General features: G+C 48.9%; 2 protein-coding genes across 10 annotated transcripts in view; one reads left to right on the top strand and one right to left on the bottom strand.

Moving 5' to 3' along the window:
• Positions 1–840: 840 nt before the first annotated feature.
• Positions 841–16,772, bottom strand: Taf8 (TATA-box binding protein associated factor 8). Of its 8 annotated transcripts, none has more exons than XM_041656345.1 (9): positions 16,719–16,772; positions 15,219–15,375; positions 13,918–14,016; positions 13,550–13,612; positions 11,885–12,009; positions 7,271–7,418; positions 6,454–6,596; positions 2,924–3,063; positions 841–2,654 (listed from the first exon to the last, which is right to left on the bottom strand). In XM_041656345.1, the coding sequence occupies exons 1-9, from the start codon at positions 16,755–16,757 to the stop codon at positions 2,642–2,644; spliced, it is 927 nt and encodes a 308-aa protein (XP_041512279.1). In that variant the 5' UTR covers positions 16,758–16,772; the 3' UTR covers positions 841–2,641. The 8 variants fall into 8 exon arrangements, with proteins under 8 accessions (XP_041512279.1, XP_041512276.1, XP_041512275.1 ...); XM_041656342.1 differs by having other exon boundaries at positions 2,924–3,146; XM_041656341.1 differs by lacking the exon at positions 16,719–16,772 and adding an exon at positions 16,266–16,351 and having other exon boundaries at positions 2,924–3,146.
• A 2,876-nt stretch (positions 16,773–19,648) lies between these two features.
• Ccnd3 (cyclin D3) overlaps positions 19,649–27,766 on the top strand; it is a 90,711-nt gene continuing 82,593 nt past the window's right edge. For both annotated transcript variants that reach the window (XM_041655406.1, XM_041655408.1), the window contains exon 1: positions 19,649–19,832. The gene's annotated coding sequence lies outside the window, so the exon portion shown is untranslated. The remainder of the gene's footprint in view (positions 19,833–27,766) is intronic.

Consider the following 27,766-nt stretch of genomic DNA (forward strand, 5'->3'; position numbering starts at 1 on the left):
TTCTTTTTCTTACTTATTTTTGTTCTTTAGAAAAGGTTTCACTAGGTAGCTCTGGCTGTTCTGGAACTCATTATGTAGACCAGGCTGGCCTTAAGCTCAGAGATCCACCTGCCTCTGCCTCCAGAGCACTGGGATTAAAGGTGAGCGCCACTGCACCAGGCTCACAGGCTTCTAACAGCCCTATGAAGACAGTTCACAGGCCCAGCAGCACAGTCACAACATGAAAAGCCACTGCACACAAAAGGAAACCAACTAAACTGGGCATGGTGGCACATGCATTGACCCCAGCTTGCAGAGGCTGGGGATCTCTTTTGAGTTTGAGGCCAGCCTGGTCTACAGGGTGAGTTCCAGTCCAGGGCTACCAATGAGACTCTGTCTTAAAAACAAATACAAAAAATGAAAAAGAAAAACAGACTGTTGACACAACCACCTGAGACAAATGGGTCTCAGGACAGCGTAGAGTGAAGAAAGTCAACCAGCCTTCAAAGGTGACTTCACTGATCTGCATGGAGCGCCAATGGCAGAGTGGCGAGAGAAGGAGATGTGTGTAGTTATGAAGAGAAGCATGGGGAAGGTGGTTCACAAGCCTGCATGACAAAGTAAATACATTCCCAAAATCTTTATTATGGGGGCTGGAGAGATGGTTCAGCAGTTAAGAGCACTGGCTGCTCTTCCAGAGGCCCTAAGTTCAATTCCCAGCACCCACATGGTGGTTCCCAACCACCAGTCATGAGATCTAGTGCCCTCTTCTGGCCTGCAGGCATACATGCAGGCAGAACTCTGTATACATAATAAATAAAAATCTTTTTTAAAAAAACAAAGTTTGTATTATGAATTTGATTAGACTTTTCATAAATCACTTTATTTTTCCCTCTAAGACTCTCCCAACTTATAAAAATAGAAATCTATAGATATACATTGAGAATTATACACTTCAACACACCACCACTCAGGTCATCTCTGTTCTAAGAGCAATCACAGTGGTGCAGTTCCGCGGCCAAAGGCAGCAAGAGCCCCCTCAGCTCACACAACACACTCCACAGGCTTGGCTTCAGACGGTGACATGGTGCAGAAGTACAGACACAGACACGCTGGCTAGAAGCATCAGGAACAGCAAGGGGTGGTAGCTCCTGTTAGACCCTGGGACTGGATTCCAACTGACTGGGCCAGGAGCTGCCAACTACATCACAAGCTCTCAGAATCCACACAGCCCGGTCTTCTTGTTCTGACCGGAAGTTCTGAGTCACCATGAAAATACTCCTGTTTGGACCAGAGCCAAAAAGGCTCATTTTCGCACCACCACTTATTCTTTCTTCAATTCCAGACACAGAGCTTTTTGTTTGTTTTGTTTTGTTTTCCTCCAGGCAAAGGGACCAAGGGTTCTAGAGAACAGCAAGGAAGGTTGATTCCCCCCTGCCAAGTTACTGGAAGCCAGGCATGGTGGTTCACGCTGTAATCACAGCACATGGCAGATCACTGAGCCTGGCATACAATGATTTCTGGGATAGCCAGGGCTACAGAGTGAGCTCCTGTCTCAAAAACACATGGCACAGGGTAAGAGAGTGAGAAAAAAGAGGAGGAGGAGGAGCAGCAGCAGCCAGGGTGGAGTACATGGGCTCAGCACTCCAATCCAAGGACGACTTATCCACTTTATGTCAATTTCCACGTGCCCCTGCCACTCTTCTTTGGATTTGGTTTTTCAATCCCTCTTTTCAAACAAGCCAAAGATCTCAACTTTCCCAGTATCCTCGAGATCATGTTGCATGATTAGTGGGAAGTGAGGAATGGTGTCTTCTCTCCAGGGAGTGGGAGTGGGCGGATTCAGACTTGCTTCTTGACAGGCACATGGACTCAGCAGGACCCTCAACCCACTCCCTCCAGCGAGTGGGAATGTGGCTTTCCACCATCAGCTGCATTTCTCAGCTAAGCCTAGCCCTCAAAGCAAGTCCCACCCCCAGCTGCTAAGCTTTCTCCCTGGTGCTTAAAATCCATGGCTCCTCTATCAAGTCCTGGGAGAACTAACTCTATCCTTCCCAAAAGGGTGCTCCGAGGCCCACGTTCCAAGGGGGATGACCCCACTGTGGTCAGCTTTAATCAAATGTTGGTCAGAGATTCAAGGCTCTGATGGTCACCGTCATTATCTTTATTAACCCATGTACTCCTAGCTCCTGCCAGCCCCAGATCAGAGTTGCAGCATGGGTCTGTTTGCAACATGATGAGGGATACAAAGTCACTGTCTACCAGCCCAGCAGGGATCTTGGGGCCCAGGAGTAGAGAGAAGTGAGAATGAGGTTCTGGGCTGTAAATCAATGCCATGATTCTTGTGGATGAACGAGGGGGATCCAGGTGGTCTGGAAGATACACTTGGCAGTCTGCCCGGCAGGGCATAGAGCAGTGGACCCTTTCCTTCCTAACAATTTCCCTGGCCCTCCAGGTTTCAAAGGAATCAAGTCCTGTGATGAATTAATGAAGTCACCAGCAGACTCCGGCCTGTTGGCAAACAGGGTTGCCTTCATAGAAGGCTACTGCTAAGAAGACACAGCCTGGGCAAGGCCAAAAGGGTACCACCTTCTTCTTCCCTCTGATCTCAGGCCCCAGGAAAGCGGTGTCCTCTCACTTACAGGGCAGCTTCCTTCTCAGCTCACGAGAGGGACCTAGAGAGAAGAAGAACCAGAGAGCCTGCCCCGGGGCCCCTCTCACTCTCCCAGGGGAGCACAGCTCTGGGCTCACGGGGTTGCCTTGGCACAGGCACTGAAGTGCAGCTGCTGCACGTGGGAGCTGAGGAGAGACAAGCAGGCAGAGGAAGATGACTCCCTCTTGCCCTAGGAGTGCTCACCAAGCTCATGCCTGCTGGTGAGCCTATTCCTACCAAGGAGCAGACAAGCAGACTGGAGCAGGTTCTGGACCCCAGCCTCCAACTCACTTCTTCCTGCGGATCTTGGGCTTCTTCACGGGGCGCAGATACGGGTTATCGATGATGCTCTCCTCCCCGTTCCGGCTGCCAGACAAGGAGGAGTTCTGCTGCAGGACAGAAGCGTTTTCCTTCTCAGCTCCGGTGCCATCCTTTGAGCAAAAGCCGAAATAGAGCAGAGCACCAGTGGCATGAGGAGAGAGGCTGTGCCCATAGCAAGAGCCGGCTTTGGTGTCTACTGAGAAAGGAGAAGCCGGAGCCACTGTCTTTCCAGGGTGGCCATCTCTGCCCCAGGCTCAATGGGACCTGGGCAGTGGCTGGCTCTACAGGGAGCTGACAAAGTGGGGTGCTCCAGGTCCTGACTCTTCAGAAGGTGGGGATGAGATAATGAAGGCCTGGGAGTGAGGGTTAGAATTTTCTCACTTCAGGGAGGAAGCCTAACCCGATGGGGTAACAGAAGGAAGGCCGTCGATACCTTGGAGTAAGAGACACAGAGCCAAAACAACCCAGGGCACAGGAGAGCTCTCCTAGGCCCAAAATAATTTAAGTCCCAACACATTTCTCCGAAATCTCTCATTTCTGGCACTTGGAACAAGGGACCAATGACTGTATCCTAGCATATTCCAGAAGTGAAGGCAAAGCGGAGCCTGCAGACCCCACAAGTTCACACTGTCACTGTCAACCAGGCTTACAGTGTCCTGGATGCATGGGTAATCGATTCTCCTTTCCTTATTAATACTTGTACTCTCCTTATTTTCCACACTCTTTGCCTTTAATTTATTTTTGTACTTCTTTAAAGTGAGCAGTGGCAGCAGGGTCAGGACATGAAATTTCACACTAAAAATCTGACATGGCCATGCAGGCCTAGCAACTAGGAGCTGAACCGGCATCGCCCTCAGTGACACACCAAGGGTTCCCTGGAGGAACTGAGAGCCTCAGACCCCAACTACCAGTGGCTGCTGTCACTGTGATACCGTGAACAGAGGATTCCTCTCGGGATAGTTGGCCTCGGGCTTACTGGCCTGAAGGCTCTGGATGGCTTCTAGAGGTTTTGCTACATATCCATACCAAAAAGCCATTTTCCTGTAGAACACATGTGCTTCATTCCTCCCGCACTCACACTAAACCCAACGAGTGGACCTACAGCCATCAGAGAGTCCCTCTTCCAAACAACTGCCACCAGACCAGCTGCGCTCATGTGGGACCAGGTGTGGGAAGTCTGTGCGGACACCCAGCTCCCGGCCTGCCTCAATTCTTTTGTTTTGTTTTTCGAGACAGGGTTTCTCTGTGTAACAACCCTGGCTGTCCCGGAACTCATTCTATAAACCAGGCTGGCCTTGAACTCAGAGATCCTCCTGCCTCAGCCTCCCTGAGTGCTGGAACTGAAGGCACTGCCTCAGTACTTAAGGGTGTAACAGAGTATCACCTATCACTCCCTCCATCGACCACTGCTCCACATCCAAACTCCACCAACGCTCAGAGGCCACTTCGACTGTACCTTACACATGTCCTCAGGTAACAGTGAGGGTGACACGAAGGGCTGAAAGTTGGCTCCAGCTCCCACAAAGGCAGGATGCTGGACACTGTGGAAATGCTATACTCTGGTCCCCTTTAGGTAGCTTTGAGACAGGAAGTAAAGCATCCAATTAACTACTTGTAGAAAAAGTGAGGGGTTTGCACGAGTTCCTTGGGCACTTGGGCAACGCTGGAGGACACCAACAACCCTACCTGTCTCACAACTGTCCATTCCACTTCTTAGCCAACAGCTCCAAGTCCGACTCCAACCATGTCCTCTCTCACCGCCAGTTCCCTGTTCAGACTCCCAGCTGCTTGCTTGACAGCATCATAGAAGCATCCCATAGGCACCTCACATTCAATGTGCCTCAGCTTCCTCAGGTACCCTACCCCTAGTCCTCCCATTGTGGTGACAACGTTACCATCCTTCAGGTGCTTGAGCAGTGAGTTCTGCAATCCCACCTGCTTCTTTTCTGTCACTCAATTCTCATCTGTTAGAGGGATATCCTCTTGGCTTTACCTATCAATGCAACCAGACCATTTCCACTTTCCCTGCCGTGCGTATCGAGGAGAAGGACCCCCATCTCTCCCTGGCCTACATCACTGTGGCAGCTTCCTAACAGAGCAGCACTCCCTCAGGCTCGCTTGCACCACAGCCACTGGTGATGCGTCCAGAAGTTCAGAAATGTCCCTCCTTGGCTCCACGCCCGCCTGCAACTTATGTCACCCAGCTCTGGAAACAGTTGGTTCCATTAGAATGGCCCTTCCTCTCCCTTCTCTGTCCTGGCTCTGCATCCCAAATGCTGGTGTTTCTCAGGTCCTCTGCACCAGCTGTTACTTCTACGAGGACCCTCTTGCCCAGAGAATGGCATAGTTCCCCTCTCCTCTCCCCCTCATGTCCCTGGCTTGGTGGTCCACCTTGAGCGTGTTACTCCTGAGAAGCAAAGCCTCCATCTCACCAGGTACTATTCTGTCCATGGCACTTTCATCTTGAATACTCTGAGTGAAGACTTCACACATCAGGTTTAATTCCTTCTCCCACTGCACATACTGGCTCTCAAAGGCAGAGATTTTATCTATGGGGTCACTACTTTCCTCTCTGTAGCCAGAACAGTGTCTGACAATAGTCACTGCAAAACGGGTGCTCACTGAGTGGATGACTGGCGCGGTTTCTCACCCAAGAGTAAAAAAACTTCTGGTTGCGCCAGAGCGCTAGTTCAAATGTAGGAGAGAACAAAAAACAATTAACCACTCTAAAACTAATGGTTCCTTTATGTTTAAGGACCTGGAGAAAGGGGCCAGGGTTAAAGTGGCCCATAGCAAGAGTCCCTGAGAGACACACTGTTATCAGGAGACAAGAGGGCAGTTTAAAACTGGTCACTGAGTGAAGCGTGATTGTGTATCCTGCTACAATCCCAAGCACCTTGCAGGAGGCAGGATAGGGATTCTTAACACATGATTACATTTTGCAGTCCACCAGAATATAACAAATCCAAATAACTGTCTTTTTAAAAAATATATACTTTGTATAGAAGAGTGTGTGGCTGTATGGCTGTACAGTCTGAAACTGCAGAGGGGTACGAGTTAGCTTGCTTTATTAGCTTGCTCCATCTCAGGCTGGCCCTACAGATGCTACGCTCAGTGCCTGCAAACTCCACCCTGAGCCACAATAAGGCATTGGTCTCTTCAGGTCGTGACTCAAATGTCACCTTCTAATTCTTCCACCCTTTCCACAGCTCTGTCTGAACCTTTAGCTCCGAGGGCGGGGCTTTGTTGGTCGTGCCTTCTACGAGTTTCCGAGCACTTGGAACAGGGTCTGGACCTGCAGTGCTGTCAACATTCGCTACGCGGGCAACTCCCAGGATGTCTCAGATAGAGACTGGTCACACAGGCCCATCGTGCAAGCTTCTAACAGACGGCTAGAGACCTGGGATAGACCTGGGAGCAGTTCAGTTCCCAGGGTCAGGGGCCTAGTGTAGGACAGGCTGTTTCGGGGTACTGTGAGGCAGGCAGAAGGGTGAACCCACCGAGCTGATATGAAGAGCGATGTTCTCTGTGTCTGTCTGCTCATCCTGTTCCGAGGAGTCTGTCTCTTCCATCTGCTGGATCTCCAGCTCAGAGGGAAGCAAGGCCGTGAGGTAGGGGATGGTGAAAGGTCTGGCAGCAATCACTGGGGATTGGAAGAGAGAGACATGACTCTGTGGAGCAGCCAGAGGGAGCCAGGTACGAATGCTGCCCGGTGACCATGACCTCAAGCTAGTTAATTCCCTTTCCCACAAGCCTCTAGGTCCTGCAAAGACAAAGCTAAGGATTGCTAACTCACAGGTCTGGATGGGCTGCCTGAGGGGATGTGTGGGAAACGGTTAGCACCTGGTGGCCTCCAGCCAGTGACTGCAGAGCCGGGCACACGGCAGGCACCAAGTGGAAGCTTCCTGAATGACTAGACCAAGCTCCCCATTCACCTCTGCATAACCCGAGGTCCCCTATGGAGATGACTGACTTGGTCAACAAAGCCTAAATGAGATGTAACCCAAGAAAGGAAGCTGAGAGGCAACTGGCTGCAGATGCCAGTGTCCCTCCTACCAGCTGATCTATCACTTCTACGGGAGACTCGGCTGCCAGGGCTCAGCCACCAGTGAGGTAACCTAAACTCACTGCCTTGAGCAGCCAACAGTTCGGAATAGTATCTCGGGGCCTGGAGGAAGGATCCAGAGATCTGCAGAATAAACCGCACTAGAGAAAAACACGAAGGCTCACTCATCTCTCCCCACCACAGAGAAAAAGGAAAGAGGGTGTGATTATCTCAAACAACAAAACAGGGCTCCCACAGGGGGTGACTCTCACAAGGGAAAGTGCTGACGTCATCCTTGAAAAGACTCTGGGTCTCGCCCGTCTTGGCCATGAACCGGGTGAGGGCTCGCTCCACGTCTCGCCTCTGAGATGCAGCCTTTTCTCGCAGGACCTGGTAGTCAGACACCGGTTCACGGTACGTCTGGAACAACAGAGACACCAGGCTGAGCCTATGCTGCCTTCAATCTCCTCAGGCCCTGTCTTGCTGCAGCTGTGTCCTGAGAACACGACCTGCTAACTAACAGAGGGAAGCTGTGTGAAGAGCGGCATCTGGAAGAAAGCAAAGCGAGCATCTCAGCCAACAAAAGTGCAAATATTTACCACATAGTTCACATGGCAGCCAGCCGTAGGTGTAACACACAGATCCTCCAGGAAGACTAGGAGCCCCCAGGAGCCCTGACAGGGACCTCTGTTCCCCCAGAGTAACTTGGCATCATAGTGTTATGTGTGGTGGCATTTGCACACTGTGCCATCCTCTTGTTTTCAACCCACCCTCTCGAAACTGACACACTGGTCCAAAAGGTTCCTCGAGAATTACAGAATAGTGGTGTGGTGGCCCGTGCCTTAATCCAATCACCTATGAGGCAGATCTCAGTGAGGTCAAGGCCAGCCTGATCTAACAAAGGTGAGGGAGGGAGGAAGAGAGAGGGGGAGAGAAGGATGGAGGGAGGTAGAGGGAGAAAGAAGAGAGGAAAGGAGGGAGGGGTAGGAGGGAAATGAAGCAAAGACTGAGGGGAGGGTGGACTGCAGACAGTAATGTTCATCATGTGCATAAAGGCAAAGCACACACCACACACACACACATACACACACACACACACACACACACACACACACACACACACTCTGTGGATGACTGCACGCCCTCACAGAGGAATTAAATAAATGTCATTTTCTAAAAAGGAAAGAAAAACAGACTAAGGCTGTTACTGTAAATGCCACTGAGACAGCCGAGGACAGGTGACTCCTCCCAGTTGCTGCCTTGTTGGCCATCTCTGGGGAAATGCTTGAGAACCCGTAAGAATGAGAGACTGTCAAATGTCCTAAACTGTAATGTCAGGGATGACATTTAACACTGACCAAAACAGCAAAGGCATGTTTTCATGACAGAAAGGCAGGTTTTTCCCTCTAAAGACTTCTCAAGGGCTGGAGAGTTGGCATAGAGGTTAAAAGCACTTTTGTTCTTGATAAAGGATCTGGGTTCAAGTCCCAGTCCCACAGGGAGGCTCACCACTTTCTCAGGCACCAAGCATGTATATGATATACAGACATACACGCAGGCAAAAATCTCATATACACAAAATAAATCTAAAAATTAAAATAAGGTTTTTCAAAGATTCCCCCTTGTGTGGGAGGTCCTTCTGTCTATATGTTGCTTTTACTGGTTAATGAATAAAGAAACTGCTTTGGACCTATAGCAGGACAGAACTTAGGTGGGGGGGGGGGGAGATGGAACTGAATGCTGGGAGGAAGAAGGCAGAGTTGGGAGAGATGCCATGGAGCTGCCAGAATCAGACATGCCGAATCATTGCCGGTAAGCTACTGCCATGTGGCGATACACAAATTAATAGAAATGAGTTAAATTAATATAAGAGTTAACCAATAAGAAGCGAGAACTAATGGGCCAAGCAGTGTTTTAATTACTATAGTTTCTCTGTGGTTATTTTGGTTCTGGGCAGCTGGGACAAACAAGTGGCCTCCTCCTCCATCCCCTCACCCCCAGTCTTCTAGTACTAGAATTATAAGTATGTAACACCCCACCTGGCCTGAGCGGCTTGTTTTGAAGATGTATTTTATTGTGTATATGTGCATTGCTTGTGCAGGTGCCTGAGGAGGTCAGAGGCATTGGATCCCCCGGAGTTGGAGTTACAGATGGCTGTGAGACACCTATTGTAGGTGCTAGGAGCCACACTTGGGTCCTCTGGAAGAGCAGTATGTGTTCTTACCCTGAGCCATCTCGCTAGCCTCCTACAGAGCGTTAAAAGGAGGCACTTGTGAACATGGTTACTGTTTTACAGTCCACTGAACTGTGTCATTTACAGTCTTCCTTATCACACATAGGAATGGGATTTCCTGACAAGTCTAAAATCATCCTAACATGAAAATCAGACTTTGAATATGCGCATTAAAAACAGAATCTGGGCATAATGGTACACACCTGTAATGCCAGCACTGGTGAGACAGCAGGCAGAATAATGGCTACAAGTTCAAGGCCAGCCTCATCTACAGAATGAGTTTTAAGCCAGTCAGGGTTACAAAGTGACACCCTGACTCAAAGCAAAAGACCAAGCAACTAAAATGTTGTAGTTATTTCAATGACATCTGACATTCAATAAGTTGAAATTTTAATTGATTAATTGATCTATCTATCAATTTTGGATTTTTGAGGCAGGGTTTCTCTTTAGCTTTGGACTCTGTCCTGGAACTCGCTCTGGAGACCAGGCTAGCCTCGAACTCACAGAAATCTGCCTGCCTCTGCCTTCCCAGTGCTGGGATTAAAGGCATATGCCACTATCACCTGGCAAAATTAAAAATTTAATTTTTAAATAAAAAACTTTTTTATCTATTTTATGTGTGTGTACTGGGAATACAACTTCTGTTTTTTATAATTTATTTATTTTTTAATTTTATGTTTATTGATGTTTTGCCTACATGTAGGTTTGTGTGAGGGTGCTGGGTCCTCTGGAACCAAAGTTATAGACAGCCGTAAGCTGCCACGTTGGAGCTGGGAATTGAACCTAGGTCCTCTGGAAGAACCTCTAAGCCATCCCTCCAGCCCTAGGAGTACAACTTCTATAGGCTAGGCCAAGTGTTTTGCCACTGAGCTACTACCCTAGGCCCTAGCTTTGAAGATTTTATTTTATTTATTAATGTGTAGGTGAAGGCGGGAGAAGAAAGAATAGAGAAGGGGCAAGGGGGGAAATGCTCACATCCATGCAAGTACCTGTAGAGGCCAGAAGAGGATGGCAAATCCCCTGGAAGGCAACTGCCCAACATGGGTACTGGGAATTGAACTCCGTTCCTCTGAAAGAGCAGCAGGCATTCTTAAATGCTGAGCCTTCTCTCTAGCCCTGTTTTTGTTTGAGACAGGGATTCACTAGCCCTGGCTGTCCTGGGATGTAATAGAGATCCTGCTGCCTCTGCCGCTGCCTCTGTCTCTGCCTCTGCCTCCCAAATGCTATGAGTAAAGGCCTGTGCCAGCACACCTATTCACAGGTTCTGGATGTAGCTTTTTCAATGAGGAGAACCATTAAAGAATTTAAAGTGGCCAGGTGGCTTTAATTCCGGCACTTGGGAGACAGAGGAAGGAAGATCTCTAGGAGTTCAGGGAATCAGAGTGAGTTCAGGGATAGTCAGGGCTGTTACACAGAAAAACTCTGCCCACCCCCCAAAAACATTAAAGTAAACTGACCTAAAGATTGAACTTGCGATTTAATATCCTACACCAACATTTCAGAAAGAAAATCAGCAGGGCGATGGTGGCGCACGCCTTTAATCCCAGCACTCGGGAGGCAGAGGCAGGCGGATTTCTGTGAGTTCGAGACCAGCCTGGTCTACAGAGCTAGTTCCAGGACAGGCTCCAAAGCCACAGAGAAACCCTGTCTCGAAAAACCAAAAAAAGAAAAAAGAAAATCAGAGGCCACAGCAAGGCTCCCACTCAAAAGGTCACAGGTTTTTTCTGGACTTTTTTTTTTTTTAAATAAGGGTGAGGTTATTTTTTAATGTATGTTATTTGTAGCAGGCTAAGTGATAATATTCATATGGCTAGCATCTGATGTGGATGTAACGAGACACACTTGTTATCTCAGCACTTCAGAGGGAGAGGAGAAGGTCCTGGAATTTGAAGTCATCTCTAACTACGTCCTGAGTTGGAGGCCAACCTGAGCCGTCTGAGACTCAATCTCAGAAACCAACACTGAAAGGAGCTCCTTACATTATTTTATTGTCCGGATGCACTAACATACTATAAAAGGGGTATGAGCACTAGGAACAGACTGTATTCCCATAAAAAAACGTTTAGATATAGTCAATTCCTAACTCCTGGCATCTCAGATGACCTTATTTGGCAACAAGTCACCAAAGATGTCATCAATTAGAACGAAGTCATGAAGGACAAATGATGTCTTAAGAGAAGACAAAGTGTGTTAAACAGAAAGTCAGCACCACGCAGAGACAGGCAGATAGGAGTGACGCACTTATTAACCAAGAAACGCTGGAGAAACGCTGGCACATCCTTGGCTAGGGCAAGGTGAACAGATTCCTTACAGATTTGAGAGGGAGCGTGGCCCTGATAACACCTTAATTTTGAACTTCTGACCCCTAGGCCTATGGAATAATATATTTTTATGGCTCTACGTCATCTACTGTGTAGCACTTTGTCACAGCAGCCCCAGGACTCTCGGAGACTGCAGTCCAGATCAGCAGCAGCTCAGTCTGTACCCAGGCTGGCCTCACACTCAGTGCTGGGGTTACAGGGCTGGGCCACCATGTCCATAACAAGGTTGCATCTCTCTAGGGAAAGTCGTGAGAACTGAATGGCACTGCCACCAGCAACTGTTCACCACTGCGTTCACATCACTCACAGCCCCTGGCGGCTCCACCACTCACCGGAGTTTTGATGTAGGTGTGGGGATCTGGAAACTCAGGAAAATGACTGGGGATGTGTGGTGGGTGGGGTCGGTTCTGCCCTGCAGTGAGGGCCTTGGGTGTTACTGGCTGATTGGTCACCGGAGCTGCAACAGAATCACAACTGGTTACTTCTCCAACCCTGCATTCCACAGACAACAGTCCCCGTTCAAACCCCTCCTGTCACTGGACCGTGACTAAGCACCTTGCTCTTCACTGATAAAAGACCTTCCAGAACCTTTTCAGATCAGCACACAATGACCAGCCCTGCCAGGTAATCTTGCTTGATATTTCAATCAGTGACAATCCGCCTGTAAGCCCCTTGCATCAACACAAGAGTGGCCGTCACCAAAGCCACCACATAAAAGAACATGCTGAAGTTCATCAGGGGCATTACAGAGGCTGCTGGCTATCTTTCCAGGGACCGCGAGGGCACTAGGAACAGTGTTCAGTGCAGCTTTTACTCGGCATGCAGGAGGCCCTGAGGTCCAATCCCCAGCACACACACACTATTCAGAGACCCCCAAATAACAAATACTGAGCTGGGGAAAGTGTGGGCTTAACAACTATAGGATGGGAAGGGAAATGGTGCTTTCCATTGCCTCTCTCCAATGCAGGTGGCAAGATGGTGACCAAGCCAATCGCCAGGACCCACATGGTGGAGGGAGACAGCCTCACAAAGTTTCCTCTGATAGTCACATGCACACACACAGTAAACAGATGCAGTATCAAAAAGATGCCAATGCAAAAGAGTAACTTTAAAAGACAAATAAAGCAATTCGCCCCAAGTCCTAAAGCCTAAAGCAGTTACTCCTTACTTAGCTTAAGGGACCTACTTATCTAAAGCAGAATTAACCTTCTCAACAGGGATACATTAGACATAGTTCTTTTGTTTGCTTGTTTTTTGAGCCAGCATCCTGCCTGTGTAGCTCAGGCTAGCCTAGCCCTCATTATGCATCCCCAGTGCACTAGAGCTCTAGAGCAGCCCTCACCCTCACGAGTAGCTACCAAAGAGGAGCAGTTCGGATGGTGCAAGCCACAAAACTGCCTTTAAAACATGAAAGCAGGGCTGGAGAGATGGCTCAACGGTTAAGAGCATTGCCTGCTCTTCCAAAGGTCCTGAGTTCAATTCCCAGCAACCACACAGTGGCTCACAACCATCTGTAATGGGATCTGGTGCCCTCTTCCGGTCTTCAGGCATACACGCAGAAAGAATATTGTATACATAATAAATAAATAAATATTTACAAAAATAAATAAATAAAACATGAAAGCAATGACAGGTAAGTGGGTACAGCTGCACGCCAATGGAACTTTGTTCAGAAAAGCAAGCAGTGGACCATATTTTGCCCACAGACCCTAGTTTGCCAACTCTGATCTGCAGAAGCAAGAACTTTTATAGTCTTCTCGTATCGCATCTGCTCTTCAGGGCTGCAGTACAACAGCAGGAGCTCAGAAACGGTTTAGCTGTGTGGAAACGAAGCTTCGCACTGTAATCCCACTGCCCAGATCAAATCAGGCTGTGGGTAGTTAACCCCTCCCAAAGACTGGAAAGGAGCCTGCAACAAGAACAGCTGCCACTCTGAGGTCTGCCCTATCTCCAACACCTGAGTACTCACTAAGTGCCTGGGTTCCAAAGCCACTTACGTGCGGTGATGACCATCCTCTGAGACCGTTTTGCATAAGCAGGAAGAGTGTCCACATTGAACCCTAGGGACAAGAAAGACAATCACTGCCTAGGCCTGTGAATACAAAAGGGACGTTCACAGTGGGGGAAAGGGGGTTTAATCTCCCAACTTAGCCACTATTCTGCCCCTTAAAAGACGTTCCAGCAGAGTCCTCTAACAAGGACTTAGGGGTCTCTTCCTCTTAACCTCCTAAGCTAAAAGCAGATCAAGGGAAACAGGAGGGAATCCATGAACACTCAGCAGACACCCCAACCACCAGGCTTTCCTCCCTCCCTAGTGGCCCCAACTCAGAGATGAGAAAGCAGGAGATGCTGGAGATGAGCTCACCCATTTCAACCAGTGTGACCACGATATCCGACAATGTGGGCTGGGTCCTGGCTGTGTGCTCGCAGTAAGACTTCGCACTTCTCCCGATTTCTGAGATGTCTACAAGGGTCAAAGGCCACAGTTCCTCCCAAATTCAACAGAGGGTTACCAGTGAGTCACAGTTCTACTCTACATACACACCCCACGAGCAAGGGCAGGGCACAAACAGCACTGTGTCCACTCACACATGGTAGCCCAATTCTCAACAGTCAGAAGGTGGGAAGGAGTCTCTCCACTGAGACTCCAGTGGATAAACCAACTGGGGCACACACATCACACGGAGCACTGACGCTTGTTCTCACAGGTTTCCAGATGGCCAGCTGTTCTGGCCTCTACCTCCCAAGGGCTAGGGTTATAGTGCGTCCACCCTATCCAGCTCTACAACGGAGTATGTGTTCAGCCCTCAAAAGGAATGAAATCTATAACATGGGTAAACTTTGAAACACTGTGTTAAATCACATAAACCAGGCACAAAAATGACAAGTAAAAATTTTCAGATTCCATTTATCTGAAGTAAAGAGAAAAAGCAAATAAAAAGCAAAATCAAAATGGCTCAATGGTAAAGGTGTTTACTGCCAATGACAGGAGTTCCATCCCTGGGTCTCATAGGATGGAAGGAGCAAACTGATTCCCACAAGTTATCCTATGACCTCCATATCTGTGCTATGGCAAGCATACAGTCCCCACCATACACACAACTAATAAGAGTAATTTTTAAAAGGATATGATATATATCACATGTGCTGGTTTGAAAGAAAATGGCTCCCCAATGGAGTGGCACTATTAGGTGTGACTTTGTTGGGGTAGGAAAGGCCTTGTTGGAGGAAGTGTGTCATTGTGGGGTGGGCTTTGAGGTCTCCTATGCTCAGGCTACTCCCAGTGTCACAGTCCATGTCCTGTGTCTGCATTATCAAGACGTAGCCAGCACCATCATGTCTGCCTGCGTGGCATCATGCTCCCAGCCACACATAATGGACTGAACCTCTGAAACAGTAAGTGACCCCAATTAAATGTTTTCCTTTATAAGAGTTGCCATGGTACAGCACTGTGAGTGCACACTTAATGTCAATGATTAAATGACAATGATTAAAATGACAATATTGCTACATATCTCTTACCACACATACAAACATCAAAACAAACAAGTCCTATGCTACAATGGACAATTTTTTTCTTCTGTCTGAAGGTAAGCCTCGGCCTTCCAAGAAAAGGGGGACAGTATCTAAGAAGACAGTTTCTGAAGCTGGGCTCTCGGTACTCACAGCTCTGCAGCATCTCTGTCAGTGTTTCCACGGACGCTTTCTCCGCGCTCTCAAATCCAGCCTCGGTCAGCAAGGAGCTCACAACCACTTGCAGAGTCCTCCTCCGGGCCAGATGGTAGTTATCAGCAGGGTTAGTGGACTGCTTACTTCCTGGTCTCTGGAAGCAGAAGCCCAAAAAGAGGAGACTTCTTACTGCTAGGCCAGGATGAAAGCACAGAGTGCACACAGCATCAATGGCAAACAGGCTGGCCTATTGCTGGATGTGTAGCCCAGGACCACACTGCCATCCTCTAAGTTCCGCCTCCTCAGCATACAAATTACAGGCATGCAGCAACTGTGGCCTGGCTAGCAAAGGTTCTCCTGCTAAATATTTATCAGTGTCTGATACTTAGAGTTACAGATCTCACCAAGTGAGTAATAACTGAGCATCCAAATCCAGAGGCTTCCAATAAGACAAACACTACTTGCTCAAAAAAAAAAAAAAATCACAGCCGGGCAGTGGTGGCGCATGCCTTTAATCCCAGCCCTTGGGAGGCAGAGGCAGGCGGATCTCTGTGAGTTCGAGACCAGCCTGGTCTACAAGAGCTAGTTCCAGGACAGGCTCCAAAACCACAGAGAGACCCTGTCTCGAAAAAGCAAAAAAAAAAAAATTACATGTAGATATGTGTGTGTGTTCATGTGAGCACAAGTGTCTCCGGAAGCCTGGAGAGAGCGTCGGATTCCATTATGCTGGAGTTACAGGTGGTTGCGAAACGACCCACCGAACTCGAGTGTTCTAGAAGAGCACCTGCAGGTCTTAACCACTAAGCCATCTCTCCAGCCCCTTCACTTCTTTCTAGAGCAAATTACCAGAATATACACACAAGCCGGGTGGTGGTGGTGCACACCTTTAATGCCAGCACTCGGAGGCAGAGGCAGAGGCAAGAGGCTCTGTGTATCAGCCTAGTCTACATCTACAGAACGAATTCCAGGTAGCCAGGGCTGTTCCACAGAGAAATCCTATCTCAGGGGGAAAAAAAAGACAAGAAAAAAAAAAGGAATATATACACGAATTATGAGACTGGACGAATAAATCTGTCTTTTGTTCCATCCACACCACTTCATTAACACGGAAAATAAAAACAGCAACAACACCGGACGCAGAGGAGGGCTAAAGTAACCTCAAAGAAAGGCGAGGAAGGTAAATATTTTGAAAAGGAACCCTCTTCCAACTTTGGCTGGCCAGTAAGAGGATGAAAACAGCCTCTTCAGACCAATCAGAAGGCGTTCCGGGTTCCCACCCTCACCAGGGGACGAGCCAATCACGTCTCAGGTGCACCAATTTAGGAGGCCGCCGCCAAGTCTCTAGCAGCGGGGGACGCATTTGGCCAGGAAGACTTTTCAACCATCGTATCTCAGAAAGGGTTTGGGTTTCTCGGTCCGAGATTGTGGCCCAAACCATGGAAAAGATCCAGAAGAGCCAAACCCTCTCGACTTTACGCCGCGCCTCTCCACCCTTACCGTTCCGGAGCCACCAGGCCCGGCCGCCGCGTCGGCCATCTTGCTCTCACGTAGTGCGCGTGAGCGCGAGGCACGATGGGACTTGTAGTTGGCGTGGGAAGGTGGCGAAGGGCGGGGCCACAGGTGCCCCGCCTCGCGGAAAAGCTCTAAGAAATGTGGGGGGGCGGAAGGAATAGATCGGACTACCCCAGCTCTTGTGACTCTGTGTGAGCCAAGCTTTCCTGGACATTTCGGCGCTATGGCAATGGCTCTGGAAAACACTTTGTGGGTTACACCGAGTTAAAAGGAACCTTTTTTGGCTAGAAGCCAGCCATCTATAATCCTACCACCTTGAGACTGAGCCTGAGGATTGGGAATTCCAGGCCAGTTTGGGACTACATAAGGAGACCTTCCTTGTCAGAAAAATAAGTAGATAGATAGTAAAAATAAAGCTGTTGATATGAAATAATTTATTATTGGGCTGGAGAGATGGCTCAGTAGTTAAGAGCTTTGCTTGCTCTTCCAAAGGTCCTGAGTTCAATTCCCGGCAACCACATGGTAGCTCACAGCCATCTGTAATGAGGCCTGGTGCCCTCTTTGGGCCTGCACTGTATACATAATAAATAAATAAATCTTTTTAAAAAAAAGAAATAATTTATTATTAAAAATACACTTTTGTTTTGTTTTTCCCCCAAGATTGGGTTTTCTGTGTAGTTTTGGAGCCTGTTCTGGCACTAGCTCTGTAGACCAGGCTGGTTTTGAACCCACAAAGATTCACTTGCCTCTGCCTCCCTGAGCCTCCACTCCCGGCCATGTTTAATTATGCATTTGTTTTTGTTGTTTTTCAAGACAGGATTGTCTCTGTAGCTTTGGAGCCTGCCCTGGAACTAGCTCTTTTAGACCAGGTTGACCTCAAACTCACAGAGATCCTGCCTCTGCCTCCTGAGTGCTGGGATTAAAGGCGTGCGCCACCACCATCCAACTAAGAACACACTTAAGAATGCACTTTTGAGGGCTGGAGAGATGACTCGGCCACTAAGAGCACTGACTGTTCTTCCAGAGAACCTTGGTTCAATTCCCAGCTCAATAGTTAAGAACATACACCATTGTTGGAGAGAATCAGAGTTCAAAGTCTTAGCATCCATGTTGAGTGGCTCACAACTGCCTGTGACTTCAGCTCCAAGGTGATCTGATATTCTCTTCTGGCATTTGAGGGTATTCACTTGTGCAAAAATACACACACACACAAATACAATAATAAAATTAAGTGCTTTTCTTAAAAATGCATGCATTTGTTTTATGTGTATGACCATTTTGCCGGCATGTATCTCTGTGAACCCCTTGCATGCCCGGTGCCAGAGAAGGCCAAAAAAGGACTTTGCGTAACCTAGAACAGGAGTTGCAGACTGTTGTGAGCTGCCAGGTAGGTGCTGGGAATTGAATCCGGTGTTTTTTTAACTGCCGCAACATCTCTCCAGTCCTTAAAAGGCACATCTGAAAAGGTTCTAGAGGCTGAATGCATTAGCAGGGCTTTCTCAGTTTGGCTGATTTTTTAGCTTGTTGGGCCAGCCCAATTCCAGTGACCTCACTCTCTCAGAGAGGGCCTTCATACCGGTTGTTTTGTGTGAGCCTGTGTTGCATGTAGCCTGGCTGGTCTCAGACTTGCTACATAGCAGAGGATGACTTTGAACACTGTGGTAATTTGAATATGAATGGGCCACATAGGTTCATATATTTGAATGCTTAGTCACCAGGGAGCCGCACTATTTGAGAAGTATTAGGAGGTGTGGTCTAGTTGGAAGATGTGTCAAACTGCGAGTGGGCTTGGAGGTTTCAAAAGCCCCCACCTGGCCTAGTGCTTCTCTCTCTCCCCTCCCCCATCGCTCCCCCCCTTCTCTTTCTCTTTGCCTGGAGATCAGACATAGCGTGGTGTTTTCACCCTCATTTATGCTGCCATGCTCCCCACCAGTGGGGATGACTGTGGACCAACCCTCTACACCTATAAGCAAGCCCCCAACTAAATGCTTTCTTCTATAAAGCTGTGGTGGTCATGGTATCTCTTCACAGCTATAGAACAGAGATGAAGACAGACCCTCCCCAGATTATCCTACCTTCTCGATAAACTTCTCCAGAGTGCTGGGGTTACCGGAATCCACCACCATCCACCACCATACTCCGTTTACACAGTGCTGGGGGAACTCAGGGTTTTCTTACATGCTAGGCAACTACTCTGCCAGCTGAAGCTTTAGTCTTATCACCAAGCTCCTTGCGATTCCCGGCACTGTCATCTCTAGCCCTCAGCCTGCGACTGCTAAGTGAACGAGGAAGCTTGTCTCTTGTCCCTCCCACTTCCAGTATGTTGAGTCCGTTTTACCAACTTCAGCCTCTCTGGACTGGAAATTCCTCAGGAGAGACCTTGCCTCTTCTCATCCCTTTTGGCGGGGGCGGAGGCGGGGGGCAGGGAGGGAAGCCTGGCCAGATGAAATCACTGAGCTTCAGTCCTCACACACACGTGACTCAGGTGACTCTGGTCACATTATCTAACCTCACTGTGCCTCAGTTTCCCTGCGTGATAACTGGGGGTGGAGTGAGGTATCAGGTGTTGCAGCGCCTGGCTGTGTGGTAAGAGTTAAGAACTCAAACCTGCTGCTTACTTCCTGAGTAACGTGCACCACGAATTGCAGACGCCCAGAAGGCATCCTCTGGAGTGTGTACACCTGAACCTGGCGAACGGCACCGTGCCTCCCACCACCACTACCTGGGGCTGAGGATCAGGTCTGTAGACCTCCGGTGAAGTACAGATTAGAGCTGGATAAGCCTCTCCTGTCTGCTCTGGGGGGTGTCAGGGACCAAACCCCAGCGGAGCGCAGCACCCAGCTCCTTTGTCTCGCCCGCCCCCTCGTCCCCACTTCCTGCCCAGCTTCTAGCTAGTGATCTGCGAGGCGGTGCAGACTTTGTAAACACGTCGCGCCTGTGGGATGGACACTCGCTCTGTTTGGGTGCTGCGGAGTGCACGCCCCTGTCCTGTCCGTGGCTGGCGGCTGTGATCACTCCTACTACCCAAAAACAGATGTCCAGCCGCGGGAGAGAACGTGAGGCTACCGTCAGAGCTCCGGGGGACTCATCTGCCAAGAGGTAGGCTTGGGGAACTGGAGAAGCCAGAATAAACGTGACGTTCGCATCGGCTGCTTTTGACTGGGATGTTACTTAGAGTCCAGGTTGGAGACCCGGAGGTGGAGAAAGCAGGTGGGTGGTGAGAGGACGGGGGACTCTAACAGGTGGGTTCAATCGGTCATCGCGCCGCTCTCCCCTCGGTTTTGGCCCCAAAAGCTTAGTTCACTTTCCCACTGAGTGTGATTTTTTTCACCGGAGAAGTCCCCAAAGCCTTGAGCCTCCTAAACGCGTGTGCATCCTCACAGCTACCCGTCCAGGATGATGTGCAAGCCCGAGGGTTTAGCAGCATATATCAGCTTTAGAGGTCGGGGGGCCAACCAGTATGTGTTTGAGTCATCCAGAGCCAAAAAAAGGGGTCCAAAAACTAGAACTTTACAGACGGTTCCTGAGGGGCTGATGTGTACCTGGTCTCAGCTGTATGCGTCTTCTAGTGTAGACCAGAGAGTAACTGAAGACGGGTACTGCTGTTGCAGGGAGGCAGTGTTCATTGGCACTGGCTGTGCACCCACTGTTTCTGTTTGCGGCTGACTATCTCAGCCACTGCTGGTGTTGGTCTCAGGTATGACAGAGATGCCTGGGAGGCTGGGAAGGGGACATCTGGGTTGAGTTTCAGAGGATGATTGTTGACCTCAGAGAGAATCTGGTGGGAAGTCTTGGAGGTACTTACTCTCCAGAGGTAGACTAAATCAGAATGGTTTACTGGGCACTGGGATATACTGGTAACTGGAACACAGTTCCTGCCTGTCCTGTTCTCACTCACTTCTAGGCATAAGGAAGTGGGAATAAACAGGAGCAGTTCTGGGAAAGACAAGCTGCAGAGCTGGAGCCCCTGAATCCAGTTGTGCGCAGCTGGAGGGTGCCCCTGGGGATGATAGGACACCCACTCCCCATTCTGGGCCCTGGGACTGTTTTCTCCAGCAAGCCCTGTCCTTTGTCCATCACCACAGTGTCCTGTGGGACTGGTCCTGGGTGGGGGAGTGGTTCTTCGGCTTCTCTCCTGCGCACCCTAGACAGCAGGTTACACAGTCATTTAGCATCTTCTCATGTAGCCACACTCTGCCGATGTTGGGGACATCATGGAGTAAAATCAGAGTTTCTAGCCAGAGACTGGAAATGGAAGGCATCTTTGATCATTCCATTAGGGCTCCAGTCCATGTTTAACCCTTGAACCCATGGGCATGGCCTTAATGGTTCCAACCTTTTTCTTGTGTGTTTCTCTTCATGGATGCTAGCACAGAGGTACATAGCACCTTCAAGGGTTTATGCTGTTTGGATGTAGCATCTCATTTAATACCTCTGATAGCTGTATTCAATCATCAACTAGTATTAGCTCCATTTTATAGAGGAGGAAGCTTGAACACAGGAGGTAAAGAGAGCTCCTTAAAGAGGGAGCAAGAAATGAATGTCAGGGAGCTGGAGAGATGACTCAACCGTGAACAGCACTTACTGCTCAAGAAGAGGACCCAGGTTTGCTTCCTAACCCACACAGTAACTCACAACTACCCATTTCCAGGGATTCTGATGCCCTCTCCTGGTTTCTGCAGGCACCAGGTATGACCACAGTACATATACATACATGTAGGCAAGTGCTCATACACATAAACAAAATAAATAAATCCTTTTTAGAAAGTAAAGAAATAGATGTCAAGCTGGGTGGTGGTGGTGCACACTTATAATCCCAGCACTTCAGAGGCAGGGACAGACAGAACTCTGTGAGTTCAAGGCCAGTCTGGTCTACTGAGTGAATTCCAGAACAGCCAGGGCTACACAAAGAAACCCTGTCTCCAAAAACAACAAAGAGAAGAGGAGAGGAGAGAAGAGGAGAGGAGAAGAGAAGAGGAGGAGGAGGAGGAGGAGGAGAGGAGGAGGAGGAGGAAGAGAGAGAGAGAGAGAGAGAGAGAGAGAGAGATATGGGATATCAGAAAGGGGTCTTAAATCCAACTCACTTGACTTGGGAGATGTGTTCTTTCCTCTGAGACAGGGACTTGCTGTTAGCCCAGGCTGTCCTCCAACTCCCAATCTTGACCTGATTTCCCAAGGGCTAGGATGAGAGATACCCATCACCACATCCAGGTCAGAGTCCCTGCTCTTGGCCCGCTTAGCATGCAGCTGAGCGTGTGCTAGCTAAAGGGAGTCTGGGTTTACACAGACACCAGCACTGTTCACAGAGAGTCCCCTGGAGGTCTGCTCAGGATTCTGGGGACAGCACAGCACAGAGGCAGTATCCTTTCTTGTGTGGATGTGGGTGTGTGCAAGGTGTGATGTCACACACGTTTTGTCCCAGCTCTAGGGAGGGAAGTGCAGGCAGATCTTTATGAGATGGATGCCAGCCAGGTCCACATAGCAAATTCTAAGCCAGCCAGTGCTACATGAAGAGACCCTGTGTCAAACACACACACAAAACTTTCTTATTTTACATGTGTTACTGTGTTGTCTGCATTCTTGTCTGTGGATCACATGTGTGCCTGGTGCTCACAGAAGCCAGAAGAGGGTGCTGTATCCCCTAGAACTGGAGTTGACTTCTGTGAGCTATCATGTGGGTACTGGAAATCAAATCTGGGTCCTCCAGAAGACCAGTCCATGGTCTTTGCCACTGAGTCATCTCTCCAGCCCTCAACTTACTTTTTGAGGCAGAGTTTCTCACTGAACCTGGAGCTGGCCGTTAGCTAGCCAGCCCTGGAATCCGCTTGTCTCCCTCCCTGTTCCACCTCACTGCACATGTTTTACAGAGGTTTGCAGCTTTTGCGTAACTGCTTGGGATCTGAACTCAGTCCTCATGTGGGTGCAGCAACTACGTTCCCCGCGAACCATCTCCTCAGTCCTATCTGTCTTTTGAGACGGGTTTCATAACCCCAATTGGCCTGGATGTAACTGAGTGTGACCGTGGACTTCTGGGCTCTCTGGCTTCGCCTCTGAAGGGTGCCAGCATTACAGGCATGGGCTGCCACGCCTGCTTTGTCGTGTGCATGTTCCAGCCTAGAACCCCCACATTCTAAAACCCAGGAAGAGCGTTCAGACTTGGTATCTGAGTAAGAGGATGGCAGAGAAGGGGGAGACGCTGAAACACTGTCCGCTGAACCCCATGTCACTTCATGAGAGGCAGTGCCTGTGTGTCTGCCCACTTCCAGCAGGCTGGCAGAAGGCCTGTGACGTGAGTCCCTCCACAGGGAAGCCTCCCTGAATTCTCGCTATTTTCTCTGCCTCCTCTCTGAAACATTCGGCTCCTCTAGGGAATCTCCTGCACAGATTTGGGAATGCCCAGCACTTGGGACAGGCCAGTGTCTGTGAATTTGGGGAAGGGCTGGGGCTACATAGTGAGACCCTGTCTTAAAAACACCAACTTGGCTGGGCAGCGGTGGCCCGCATCTTTAATCCCAGCACTTGGGAGGAAGAGGTGCGGATCTCTGTGAGTTTGAGTCCAGCCTGGTCTACAGAGCTAGTTCCAGGATAGCTAAGGCTGTTACACAGAGAAACCCTGCCTCGGAAAAACAAAAACACCAACTTATGGGGCTGGAGAGATGGCTCAGGAGTTAAGAACACTGGCTGCTCTTCTAGAGGGCCTGTGTTCAGTCTTCAATACGCATGTGGTTGCTCACGATGTCTATAACTCCAGTTCCAGAGGATCTGAAGCCCTTCCTTGGTTTCAACTACACATACACATGGTACACAGACATACATGCAGGGAAAACATCCATGCACATAAAATAAATAAAACTGCTTTAAAAAATAGCTAAGCACTGATCCCCAAAAGGGGTGTCTGTTGAGATGGGTGTCGATGTTGGGGTTTGAGGGGGAGGTTATTAATAATGCAAACAGAGGCTGCTCTGCCCCCCTTCCTCTCTGCTCCGAGTGTGGGGTGCAGTGGAACCCTGAGCACGCCCCCTCCCTCCCCATACACACCCCCACTCCACCCCACCCTCCCCCGTCCCCCCCACTGCCGCGGCTCCCCCACCCTCTGCCCTCACTTGTCCACAAAGAACAGGCTGTACCCTTGAGAAACCACAAGAGGAAGTTAGGGCGGCTTGTGGGTGGGGAAAGTTCTGGGACCGCTGCCAAGTTTCCCTTTCCCTGCAGTGCAGTAGGTATGTTTATCTCGCCCATGAAGACTTTTAAATTTTAAATCCTCCGAGTTTCAAAGCTGTCAATTCCCATCCAGGTCCCACTGCTGGCCCAGGGCATCCTTTCTGCGGTGAGATTGGAGTCTGTGTTTCTGTTCAGCAGTCTCTGGTCTCAGCCCATCGCCTTTTTCCCAAAGTGCCCCTAGAACCTTCTAACTCTGAGGAACATGGTTCCAACAGCCACGTAGGGGGTTCAGAGTGTTCCCAGGGGCGCCTAAGCATTTCTCCTATTTGATACTTACTGTAATTCGAGGTAGTGCATACTCTGCCTCCCGGTTATCAATGAGAAAAACAGTTTAGAAAGGCTTAAGAATTTGACAAAGCCACACAGCTAGAAAGTGGCAGAGTCCAGGGCTGAAGGTGGATCTAGCTCAGTTTAGAGTATCTGCTTTATACTTTTCAGTGACAGAAGTTGTGATCTAAAGTTTTGTTGGTTTTCAAGATTGGGTTTCTCTGTGTAGCCTTGGCTATCCTGGAGCTCCCTCTGTAGACCAGGCTGGTCTCAAACTTGTAGAGATTGCCTGCTTCTGCCTCCTGAGTGCTGGAATTAAAAGCACGCGCCACCAATACCTGGCTTATCTTTTTGCTTTTATTTTTTAATTTATGTTTTAGGTGAATATATTTTTTGTTTTCTTATTTTTTAATAATTTATTTAAATTTATTTTATCTACATTAGTGTGAAGGAACTGGAGTTATGTGAACTGCCATGTGGATGCAGGGAATTGAACCTGGGTCCTCTGGAAGAACAGTCAGTGCTCTTAACCGCTGACCCATCTCTCCAGCCCTCTTTTTGCTTTTAAATAATGCTGCTGGGACTGAAGAGATGGCTTGATGGTTAAGAGCACTGGTTGTGGTGATGCACTCCTTTAATCCCAGCACTCTTGAGGCAAAGGTTGGAAGATCTTTGTGAGTTCAAGGCCAGCCTGGTCTGGTCTACAAAGTGAGTTCCCAAACAGCCAAGCTGCTTCACAGAGAAATTCTGTCTCAAAAAAAAAAAGCTTTTCCAGAGGACTAGGGTTCAGGGTTCAATTCCCAGCATCCCCTGGGCACTCACACAGGGTATGGTGTTGTGCCCTTCTTTAATCCCAGCAGAAGCAGGTGATCTCTGCATGTTTGTATAGTTTCAGGGCTACGTAGAGACCCCATCCTTGAAACAACAGAAATACACAGGCTATTCTTCTAGAAGACCCAGGTTCAATTCCCAGCGCTTACATGGCAACTCGTAGCTGTCCTCTGTGACTGCAGCTCCTTTTACTGAAGTCTATGAATCTTGATCGGGTTCATTTTCTCTGGTAATTAAAGAATTAAAAAGCAGGAGGACCCCAAGTAGCACCAGAGAAATCTCAAGCACTGCAAGCAGAGAGCAGTGGTCAACAGTAGAAGGAAGGGTGTTTCTTGGGAATGAGGAGACATAGAGATGCAGTAGACATAGAGAAAAAGACCCTCTGCATAGCACAAGGGGTATTTAGAACTAGAAACTCATCTCTTCTCAGGGACTGGAGGCTTTTGAAATCTCCGAAGAGTTTTTCTCCCCTAATGTAGGTTGTTTAGTTTGAAGAGCGACAGGGTGGTTGATTGGTCCACGACTGTTGTGTAACGTGTCCAGTCCATCAGCAGGGAGTCTACTGGTGGGAGGGAGACACCTACAGTGCCTTTGTTTTAAGCTGCTGGGCTGTTGTCTCAAGGAGGGTGAGAAGAAGCTGTTCACTTTGGGAGTTCACGCCAGCATTACCTTGCCAGAGCCCTTTCCATCTGTCTGCCTACCAGGAAGCAAGTCTGTGTCCTGCCTCATTCTGACCCTCCTGGGCACCAGAGACAAAATACTTATCCACATAAAAGTTAATACTCACACGTATAAAACGATGACGCAGTGTGATGGTGTAGAGAGGGGAGGGGCCTAGGTAGAATATAGAATAGGAACAAATTCTTTGCAAGTAAATTTTTTGAAAAAGGTCACTGGAGCTGGACAGTGGCTCACTGGTTGAGTTAATGGTCCACTGGCTGTTCTTCCAGAGGATGTAGGTCTGTGTCCCAGCATCCTTGAGGATGCAGGTCTGGGTCCCAGCGTCCTTTGGGCACTGCACAACTGCCCGTTACTACAGCTACCGGAGATTTGATACCCTCTCTGGACCTCTGTGGGCACCTACATACATCTGACAAACACATAAATAATTTTTTAATTAAAAGAAAAGGAAAGCCAAGTTGGTAAAAAGGATAAAATACAATGGTGTTTGATGAGGTGGTGATGCCTATGGTCCCAGCACTCAGGAAGCTGAGGCAGAAGGATCATTGGAAGTTGGAGGAGGCCTAGGCTATGGAGTAAGACCTTGTCTCTAATCAGTAAGTCAATCAAACAATCAAGCCATTGTGAAAAAGTGACGTTAAATTCCAGAACACTGACAGAGATAGGTGAAATGTTTGAGGTAGTTCTGGGAAGCATTGAAATTTAAAAAGGGTTTATTTTGCCAGGTGGTGGTGGCACACGCCTTTAATACCAGCATTCAGGGGGCTGGAGAGATGGCTCAGTGGTTAAGAGCATTGCCTGCTTTTCCAAAGGTCCTGAGTTCAATTCCCAGCAACCACATGGTGGCTCACAACCATTTGTAATGAGGTCTGGTGCCCTCTTCTGGCCTGCAGACATACACACAGACAGAATATTGTATACATAATAAATAAATAAATGTTTAAAAAAAATACCAGCATTTGGGAGGCAGAGGCAGGCAGATCTCTGTGAGTTCTGAGGCCAGCCTGGTCTACAGAGCAAATTCCAGGACAGTCAGAGCTGCCCAGAGAAATCCTGTCTGGAAAACCCTCCAAAAGTGTTTATTTTATTTTAAATGATGTATTAGTGTGTGTATCTGTGCACATACATGCAGGTGCCTGCAGGTTGTGAGCCACATAACATAATGTGGGTGCTGGGAACTGAGCTTGGGTCATCTGCAAGAGCGGCACCAAACTTTTATTTAGAGATTTATTTTATTATGTGTATAGTATTTTGCCATGCTGTACGTAGACCCACAGGCCAGGAGAGGGCACCAGATCTCATTACAGATGATTGTGACCCACCATATGGTTGCTGGAAACTCAGGAAGGACCTCTGGAAGAGCAGGCAGTGTTCTTAACCTCTGAGCCATCTCTCGAGCCTTGAGCAGTACAAACTTTTAACCTCTTTTAATCTCTCCAGCCCCATAACTATATTCTTGAGTGGTTGTATTTTGTTTTATTCTCCTTTTTAATCTTTTTGATTTATTATTATTATTACTTGATTCTCACCAGATAGCCCTGCTACTATCCTAAGTAGACCTGGCTGTCCTCGAATTTGTAGCAATCCCGTGTCTTTTACTTTCCGAGAACTGGAATCACAGTCGTGGAAAGCGCCACGCCCACTTGGCAAAAAATGAAAAGACTTTCTAACAAATAATCGACTCCGGCTTGATGACGTGAGTCTCAGCCTCCGGGATCTAGAGCGCATGCACGGAGAGCCTCTGCCAGAGTGTCAAGGCGCAGAGTCCATCTCTTTCCGCCGGGAAACTGGGTTGCTCACCGGGGCCCCCTTGCGTCATCGCTCGGCCCGCCGCCGGCCCGGGCCCATGGTTTTCACACTCCGTCCACCAGATGGAGCTGTTGCCCAGAGTGTCGCTCCAGGGGCCCCTATTGGGTGAAGAACCCCACCTGGTCCTTGAGGCGCCAGCTGGTTTCCTGGGACCTCTGGTCCCCCCCCCCCCCCCCATTCCCAGCTGTTTACACAGAGAGCTGTTCCGACCGGACCTGGCAGAA

This window comes from Microtus oregoni, unplaced genomic scaffold, assembly GCF_018167655.1.
Source record: "Microtus oregoni isolate MIOR12 unplaced genomic scaffold, Mior012 000007F_ref0000211, whole genome shotgun sequence".
NCBI lineage: Eukaryota > Metazoa > Chordata > Mammalia > Rodentia > Cricetidae > Microtus > Microtus oregoni.